Source organism: Dipodomys spectabilis, unplaced genomic scaffold (assembly GCF_019054845.1).
Source record: "Dipodomys spectabilis isolate Male_0828 unplaced genomic scaffold, ASM1905484v1 ptg000713l, whole genome shotgun sequence".
Lineage (NCBI taxonomy): Eukaryota > Metazoa > Chordata > Mammalia > Rodentia > Heteromyidae > Dipodomys > Dipodomys spectabilis.
Window position 1 is genome coordinate 205,973 of NW_024871390.1, and position 9,120 is coordinate 215,092.

Below are 9,120 nucleotides of genomic sequence, written 5' to 3' on the forward strand. Positions count from 1 at the left end.
TTAGAACTCATGGATCTTTTTATTGATTGGTTGAGTGTGTGCGTGTGCGCATGCGTGCCAGGGCTCTGTTCTTGCTTACTTTTTCCACTTAAGGCTGGTATTCTGACCACTTCCACTGTTTCCTGCTGGTTAATTGGAGATAAGAACCTTACAGACTTTTTTTTTTTTTTTTTTTTCCCTTGGCTGGCTATCAACCTCAATCTTCAAGAGATCTCACCTTCCTGAGTAGCTAAGATTACAGGCATGAGCTGGAGGGTTTGGAAAGGTTGACTGGGTTTGTTTTCCTTTTGTTTTTTAATTGATCCTGGGGCTTGAACTCACGGCCTGAACTATGTCTCTGAGCTGTTCTACTCAAGGCTAGTGCTCCACCACTTCCAGCCACAACTCCTCCCACTTCTGGCTGTTTTGGTGGTTTATTGGAGATCAGAGTCCCACGGACTTTCCTGCCTGGGCTGGCTTTGAACCATGATCCTCAGATCTCAGCCTCCTGAGTGGCTGGGATGACAGATGGGAGCCACCAGCCCCCTCAACCCTGCAAGGATAGCTTTTGGGTCACAGGTCAAACTGTTTTCCTTTAGGGGCAAAGAGAGAAAGCAGTTAGTTACACAGAATGCCAGAGACACGGGAAAGGTTTTTATAAAGGCTTTCCCCCAGAAATCTCAATGGGGGGAAAAAAAAACCAACCATTTTTTTATAACCTTTCAGTGGTTTTCTCTGTACCTCGCTAGTCTACAAGCAAATCGATCCAAAGAAATCGGAGTCATTGTGACCCCCCCACCCCCAAATCTCCAGGCCAGTTCCCCTCTCCAGCAGCCCCCCCCCCCAGAACAGGTCTTGGTTTCTCTTAGGGCTGGAGCTTGGAGTCTAGTTCAAAGTTCACCCCAACTTTTGTCTGCAAATCTTCTGACTCCCCAAAGCGGGGCGGGGGGGGGGGGGGCTTCCTCTCCCAGGGAGCCAGATTTTATGCAAGACCTTCTCTATGTCAAAGTGTCAGCCTCTGGCCTTGGACCTGGGCCTGTTGGACCAGGTTGTGAGCTCTGCCCTTGGGTGATTCGGACTTGTTACCCTGTGTGTGTGAACCCGGGGATTTCTGCTCCCCCTCTCATTGCCCCCCCTCTTCCATGGGTGCTGGTCCAGGAGGCACGTCTCCACGTCTCCCATCCATGGAAGAGAAGAGTCTCCTGGGACTTTTCCTGTCCATGCTGGCCTCGAACCGGGATCCTCCGGAGTTCAGCCTCCCTGGGGTATTTTAGGAGGCCGAGCGGTCAGAGCCCCCCGCCGGCCGCTCTGGAAGCTTCCCGGCCTCACCCACCCGGCGGGAAGCGAGGGCGATCGGGGCCGGGCCGGGGGCTCTGCGAGGACACAAGGTGAAGTTGCGGGGAATGAAACGCCTTGCAGGGACCCGGATGGAGTCGGTGGCGGAGCGCGTGCTCGGCCTGGCCGAGCCCCGCGTTCTACCCCCGAAACCAAACAAAAGGACGGACGAGAGCAGCCAGCCGCCGAACCCTGCGCGCTTCCGGCCCGGAGGCCGGGCGCTGCAGCCAGGGCCAGCGCGGCGGCCGGGCGGGGCCTCGGCCGGGGCCGCCGGGCTCCGGGGCCGGCGCGGCCCGGGCGCGCCCTCTGGCGGCCGCACTGCGCGCCTGCGGCTGCGCGCCGCTGCGCCCCCCCGCCCCGCCCGGACGCTTCCCACCCGCCGGAGCCCCGCCTCCCTGCGCCTGACGTCACGCGCAGGCCCCGCCCCGTCGCGCAGGCCGCGGCCTACCCGCCGTTCCCGGCGATCGCTCCCCACCCCGCCACACCCGGATGTTCCTCCCAACCGCCCCCACCCAAGACTCTCGTCCGAGCCGCAGCCGGCCCCCCGAAACGAAGACCCGGCTAGTAAACGAGCCCCGACTTCGGCCCCCCGCGCCCCCCCACCCCCCCAGGTCTGCGCCGCCGGCCCCGCCCCCGACGCAGTGGGCACGCCCGCTCCGACGTCACGGCGGGGGCGTGGCTCCGGCCGCCCGGCCCCCGGGGCGGGCCCGCCGTGACGTCACTTCCGTCCGGGCCTGGCCGAGGAGAGGCTCCGCGGGCCGAAGGCGGGGGCACGGAGGTGGCAGCTGGAGGCAGGAGGCGGCGCGGGCGGCCCCGAGCTCGAGCCCCGACCAATCGCTGCGTCCCGGGCCGCGACCCTGCGCCTGCCGCGCACCCGAGGAGCGGAGCCGGCCCGGATGGGCCGCTGAGCCCGAGTCGGGGACCGGTGAGGCGGGGGGGGGGGGGCGGGGGAGGCCGGGCGCGGGGAGGCCGGGGCCGGGGAGGCCGGGGAGGCCGGGGCCGGGGAGGCTGGGGAGGCCGGGGCCGGGGAGGCCGGGGCCGGGCGCGGGGAGGCCGGGGCCGGGGAGGCCGGGGAGGCCGGGGCCGGGGAGGCCGGGGAGGCCGGGGCCGGGGAGGCCGGGGAGGCCGGGGCCGGGGAGGCCGGGGAGGCCGGGGCCGGGGAGGCCGGGGAGGCCGGGGCCGGGGAGGCCGGGGAGGCCGGGGCCGGGGAGGCCGGGGAGGCCGGGGCCGGGGAGGCCGGGGAGGCCGGGGCCGGGGAGGCCGGGGAGGCCGGGGCCGGGGAGGCTGGGGAGGCCGGGGCCGGGGAGGCTGGGGCCGGGGAGGCTGGGGAGGCCGAGGCCGGGGAGGCCGGGGCCGGGGAGGCCGGGGCCGGGGAGGCCGGGGCGGGGGAGGCCGGGGCCGGGGAGGCTGAGGCCGGCGGAGGCCGGGCCGGGGAGGCCAGGGCCGGGAAGGCCGGGGCCGGGGGAGGCCGGGAAGGCCGGGGCCGGGGGAGGCCGGGAAGGCCGGGGCCGGGGGAGGCCGGGGACGGGGCCGGGGGAGGCCGGGCCGGGGAGGCCGGGGCCGGGGGAGGCCGGGGAGGCTGAGGCCGGCGGAGGCCGGGCCGGGGAGGCCGGGGACGGGCTGGGGGGGTCCCTCCGAGGGGCGCTCGCGCTCGTGGGGACACCGTCGGGGGCGGGGGGACTCTGCGTGGGTCTCACCGGGAAGACGCGTTTGCAGGGTTCCCCTTTTCTCCCAGCGATGGGTGTGGGGCGCCCGGAGTTGGGGTGTCAGCCACCGCGTCTGGAAGTGGCAGGGACACCCCCCCGAGAGTCGCTCCCCCTGAGTGGGGTGCGCACCTGTCACGGTCACCCAGCGCCCCAGCCGGCGGAGGCCGCAGGATCGGGGTTCGGGGCCGGCCCAGGCTTTAGAAAAGTGTGTGGGGTCTCTCACCTCCCATGAGAAAGAAGAGAAAAAAAAGCCCGAAGTGGAGCTGTGGCTCAAGTGGTGGAGTACCAGCCTTGGGCTTGAAAAGGGCAGCCAAGCCTCCCCGAGTTCCCTGCACCCCTCCAACTAACCCCGCCTCGCCGTCCTTCCAGCGTGGAGCCCCCAGGAGCTGAGACCAGGATGTTCCGTTTCATGAGGGACGTGGAACCCGAGGATCCCATGTTCCTGATGTAAGGGCCCCCCCACCCCCCCAGCCTGCACCCCCAGTGCGCCCAGGCCTGGGAGCGCTTGACACGCAGGCCATTGAAGCCGGTTACCACTGGCTGGTACGAGCGATGTCGTCCTAGCCACTCAGGCTGAGATCTGAGGATCCCAGTTCAAAGCCAGCCAGGCAGCAAAGTCCCGGAGATTATTTCCATTGAACCCCTAGAAAGTCAAAAAGTGGGCAGAGCACCTGCCTTGAGTTAAATAAGTAAATAAGGCAAAGGGACAGAGCCCAGGCCTTGAGTTCAAGCTTCATTACTGGCCAAAGAAGGGGAGGGGAGGATGTTATAATATGTGTAGTACCCCCTGACTTATGTTGGGGGTCGGGTCGGCCCTCGGGCCTGGCCTCTGCCCTGTCTACTCCCAGGGACCCTTTTGCAGTTCACCGCCAGCACATGAGCCGCATGCTGTCCGGGGGCTTTGGCTACAGCCCCTTCCTCAGCATCACCGACGGTAACATGCCCGCCACCAGGCCTGCTAGCCGCCGGATGCAGGTGAGGGAAGCCCGGGGCGCTCGGGTAGCTGGCGCTTGGGAACGCACATTGCTCTTCTTAACACTCCAGATTCGCAAGAGAAAGGTCTTCAGGGACTAGTGGGGGGGGGGGGGGCTGGGAAAAGGACCAGATTGACCCCCTTTTGAGAGGATGGAGAAGAAAAAAAAAGAAAATGGAGTTCATGGGCCCGGCGGGAGATTGTAAGGAGAGACAACATGGGTTCTAATTTCTCTTCTTCCATGTTCCTGAAGGCTGGGGTGGTGTCTCCCTTCGGGATGCTGGGAATGGTGAGTGCTTGTCTCCCCCCGTCTCTTGAGTCTATGGCCTTGTGTGTTACTTGTAAATGCTTCCAGAATCTTCTCTTTTGGATAATGCACAAAGCTGGGTCAGGTCAGGGAGGCTTGCTGGGAGCTACTAAGTAGATTGCTCAAGACACAGACTCCCCTGTGCCTAGCTTCACTGGGTAACTATGTAGCGAAGGGGTTGCATGCTCCCACAGAGCCCAGGAAGTAGAGGTTAGTAGATTTTAACTTCTTTCATGCCCTATCTCTTTGGGATTCTTTCACAATGGCTGGCTTCCCTAAAGATAGAAAGCCAAGCCCTGGACAGGGAGGTAGCGCACGCCTGTAATCCCAGCCACTTAGGAGGCTGAGATCTAAGGATGGTGGTGTGCAGAACCAGTTCAGGCAGCAAAGTCTGTGAGACTCTCAGGTTAACCAGCAAAAAAAAAAAAAAAAGCCAGAAGTGGAGCTTGTGTGGCTCAAGTAGCAGAGTGTCATCTGTCTTGAGTGAAAAAGTAAAGGGCAGACACCCCCTTCCTAAATTCATATAGAAAGAGGAAGGAAAGGGGCTGGGCAGGTGGCTCAGTGGTAGAGCGCTTGCCTAGCATGCATGAAGCCCCGGGTTCGATTCCTCAGCACCACATCCACAGAAAAAGCTGGACGTGGCGCTGTGGCTCAAGGGGTAGAGCGCCAGCCTTGAGCCACAGAAGCTCAGAGACAGGGCCCAGGCCCTGAGCTCAAGCCCCAGGTCTGGGGGGGGGGGGGGGGAATTGGGTCAAGGAGTAGCAGAGTCTGAAGAGGGGGTGGATGGTGGAGGGAGGAGAACGTGGCGGCGGCGGCGGGTGCTCCTGGATGCTGACGGCTGTCGCGGTCTCTCCACAGTCCGGCGGCTTCATGGACATGTTTGGGATGATGAATGACATGATTGGCAGCATGGTGAGGCTCGGGCCCCGTGGTCCCAGGCCTGGTCTCGGTGATGGCTGCCAGTGCCTGGTCCCCTCTGGTAGGAGCTGGAGGCGTGTCCTAAATAAAGGGGTGAATGAGAGCTCCGGGTCCCCCAGGCTGGACGGCAGCGGCTCCTGCCTGTCACCCCAGCTCCTCGGGAGGCTGAGATCTCAGGATCACAGTTCGAAGCCAGCCCGGGCAGGAAAAGTCCACGTGACTCTTACTCCAAGGAACCACCAGAAAGCCCGCAGTGGAGCTGTGGCTCAGGTGGTAGAGCGCCAGCCTGGAGCACAAAAGCTCAAACCCCGGGACTGACACAGAGTCAGAGCAGGGCAGTGTGGATCGGAGGAAGTGGGGTGCGGGGGGGGGGGGGGGGGAGAGGCTCCTGAGGGGGACCCGCCCCCACTCCCCTTCTCCTCCCCAGGAGCACATGACAGCGGGGGGCAACTGCCAGACCTTTTCTTCTTCCACCGTCATCTCCTACTCCAACACGGGCGACGGCGCCCCCAAAGTCTACCAGGAGACGTCGGAGATGCGCTCGGCCCCGGGCGGGGTGAGGAGGGCGGGGGGGGGGGGGCTGCGCCCCGGGGTGTCCCCCCCAAACACCACATCGGGGCCGGGCGGGGTGAGGAGGGCGGGGGGGGGGGGGCTGCGCCCCGGGGTGTCCCCCCAATCCCCACACCGGGGCGGGCGGGGTGAGGAGGGCGGGGGGGGGGGGGCTGCGCCCCAGGGTGTCCCCCCCAAACACCACATCGGGGCCGGGCGGGGTGAGGAGGGCGGGGGGGGGGGCTGCGCCCCGGGGTGTCCCCCCAAACCCCACACCGGGGCCGGCGGGGGGGGCTGCGCCCCGGGGTGTCCCCCCCAAACCCCACATCGGAGGAGGGCGGGGGGGGCTGCGCCCCGGGGTGTCCCCCCAAACCCCACACCGGGGCGGGCGGGGGGGGGGGCTGCGCCCCGGGGTGTCCCCCCACCCCCACATCGGGGCCGGGCGGGGTGAGGAGGGCGGGGGGGGGCTGCGCCCCGGGGTGTCCCCCCAAACCCCACACCGGGGCCGGCGGGGGGGGCTGCGCCCCGGGGTGTCCCCCCCAAACCCCACTCCGGGGCGGGCAAGGGGGGGGCTGCGCCCCGGGGTGCCCCCCCAAACCCCCACATCGGGGCCGGGCGGGGTGAGGAGGGCGGGGGGGGGGGCTGCGCCCCGGGGTGCCCCCCACCCCCACCCCAGGACCTGGGTACCGAGCGCCGCGCTCCCCGCCGCCCCCAGATCCGGGAGACGCGGAGGACGGTGCGGGACTCGGACAGCGGCCTGGAGCAGATGTCCATCGGCCACCACATCCGGGACCGCGCGCACATCCTGCAGCGCTCCCGCAACCACCGCACCGGGGACCAGGAGGAGCGGCAGGACTACATCAACCTGGACGAGAGTGAGCCCCGCCCCGCGCCCCCTCACCCCCGCGCCCCCTGACCCCGCGGCCCCCCCCCCCCCCCCCCGCAGCCGGGACCAGCTCCCGCCTTTTATCCTTGCCGCCCAGGTATGCGTACTACGCATGCGCGCGGGCGTACCTGGCGCAGACCTGTGCGCAGGCAGCGCAGTGCGTGCGGGTACTGCGCATGCGCGCGTGGGTGCTGCGCATGCGCGCGTGGGTGCGTGCTGGCGCTGGCGCTGGCGCCTACGCTTTAGGCCCGGGCGCTCTGCCGCTGAGCCGCAGCTGCGCTCCCGCGCGGCCGGCCTCGAGCCTCGCCCGCTCTGCGCCCGCAGGTGAGGCCGCCGCCTTCGACGACGAGTGGCGGCGGGAGACGTCGCGCTTCCGGCCGCAGCGCCCGCTGGAGTTCCGGCGGCACGAGGCGGCGGCGGGCGCGGGGCGCAGGGCCGAGGGCCCCCCGCGCCTGGCCATCCAGGGCCCCGAGGACTCGCCGTCGCGCCAGTCCCGCCGCTACGACTGGTGAAGCCGCGCGCCCCGGCCCGCGCCCCGTCCGCGCAGCCCCAGGTCACCCCGACAGCGTCGTCCCCACCCCCGGCCCGACGGAATAGTAACTCCACTAACGCGCGCTGCGGGCCGGGCGCGCCGCCCCGCCCCGCCCCGCAGCCCCGCCCCGCCCCGCCCGCACCCGCTCACAGATCCACGCCCCGCTCTTTATTTTTCTGATTAGGGCGACTCGCAGCTAGGTGTTTCTGGAATAAAGGAGAACGGAACACAGCCGCCCGGGAGCCGCCTCCGCCTCGTTCTTGGCCGCCCGCCCCGGGGCTCGAACTCGGGGCCTGGGCCCTGCGCCGGGGCCTCCCCGACAGCTGGGGTTGCAGGCGTGCGCACCGGTGCCCGGCCCGCCACGGGCCACAGTGGAGGGAGAGGAGCTCAGCCCCACGCACGCGCGCACGCGCACACTGGAGGGAGAGGAGCTCAACCACACGCACGCACACGCGCACACTGGAGGGAGAGGAGCTCAACCACACGCACGCACGCGCACACTGGAGGGAGAGGAGCTCAACCGCACGCATGCACGCGCACACGCACGCACACACTGGAGAGAGGAGCTCAACCCCCCCACACGCACGCACACGCACGCACACACTGGAGGGAGAGGAGCTCAACCCCCCCACACGCACGCACGCACACACTGGAGGGAGAGGAGCTCAACCCCCCCACACGCACGCACGCACACACTGGAGGGAGAGGAGCTCAACCCCCCCCCAGAGGCTGAGAACCCGAGCCGGGAAGGGAGGCGGGCGAGGCCCCGCGCCTGGAACCCGAGCGCCCTGCCCCGCGACGGGCAGGAAGGAGCTCACGTTTCCTGCTTCTGGTTTGGCCGGACAGCCAAATGGGTCACGGCCCGGCCCGCGTGCTGGCGGGCGCCGGGCGTGGACGGCCCCGGCCAGGCCGCCACTGGGGGAAACCAACTCTCGGGCTGACGGGGAGACCCAGCAGGGACCGGAGGTGGGTCAGGCCCAGTGAGCGCGGCCCGGCCCGCTGCAGATCTCGGGTGGGCTGCAGACACCGTCCCGTGCCTGTAGGTGAACGTGGATCGCTGCATTTTTTGTCTTTTTCCTGCCAATCCTGGGGCTTGAACTCAGGGCCTGGGCGCTGACCCTGGGCTTTCCCGCCTGGGCTCCACCTTTGAACCTCAATCCTCAGATCTCAACCTCCCGGGTAGCTGGGATTCCAGGCGTGTGCCCAGCACCTGGATGGCACTCGAAACCCACAGAGCCCTCATCTTTAATACGTGCTCTGGCCACGTTGCACATTCGCTTACTTTCTCTCGAGTCTGGGAGCAAGCCCCAGGGATAGCAAGGTGAGAGCCCGGAGGTGTGGGCCGCGCGGGCGCGCGCAGCCAGCTCATGGACCCGGGCTTTGGGTCTGCGCCTCTCGGCTGCTCTAGGCCTGAGTTGGCCTTTTCCTGCTCCCTTTCAGCTCCAGTCCACGCTGACTTTCTCCAGCACCCCCCCACTCTCCCACGGGGACCCCGCTTCCAGGCATGTGATTCTTTTGTGGGTCTTGAACTCAGAGCATTGACCCTTTTTTCCCTCTACCACATTTAAGCCACATCTCTACTGCTGTTTTGGGTTTTGGGTTTTTTTTTTTTGCTGGTTCACTGCCCAGACCGGCTTCAAACCTCAATCCTCAGATCTCAGCCTCCTGAGTAGCTGGGATGACAGGTGTGCGCCATCTGTTTCCAGGCCCAGTCTTAAGGATCAGGTCTACAGCCAGGTACTGGTGGCTCACGCCTGTGATCCTAGTTACTCAGCAAACGTAGGTACCCATAGCCTAGGGCTGGCAGGGAGCTCAGGCAGTAGGGCCCCTGTCTTGAGTGGAGGTTAAGGGAGATCATGGGGCCCTGAGTTCGAGTCCCAGTAGCAGAACAAAAATAAAAGCTTTAGATGCTATGTTTTTGCTGGAGAGATTTAG

General features: G+C 66.9%; 2 protein-coding genes across 2 annotated transcripts; one reads left to right on the forward strand and one right to left on the reverse strand.

Moving 5' to 3' along the window:
- Nucleotides 1-552: 552 nt before the first annotated feature.
- LOC122101962 (collagen alpha-2(IV) chain-like) lies at nt 553-2,687 on the reverse strand (the record flags this gene model as incomplete). Its single annotated transcript, XM_042672474.1, has 4 exons — nt 553-572; nt 1,506-1,709; nt 2,074-2,218; nt 2,304-2,687. Coding segments are annotated over 4 exons (753 nt in total), but the record flags the coding sequence as incomplete, so codon positions are not given.
- On the forward strand, nt 2,056-7,416 carry Mlf2 (myeloid leukemia factor 2). Its single transcript, XM_042672429.1, has 8 exons — nt 2,056-2,239; nt 3,390-3,467; nt 3,869-3,995; nt 4,247-4,282; nt 5,159-5,212; nt 5,646-5,774; nt 6,483-6,642; nt 6,978-7,416. Exons 2-8 carry the CDS (start codon nt 3,418-3,420, stop codon nt 7,163-7,165), a joined length of 744 nt encoding a protein of 247 aa, XP_042528363.1. The 5' UTR covers nt 2,056-2,239; nt 3,390-3,417; the 3' UTR covers nt 7,166-7,416.
- The last annotated feature ends 1,704 nt before the right edge of the window (nt 7,417-9,120 follow it).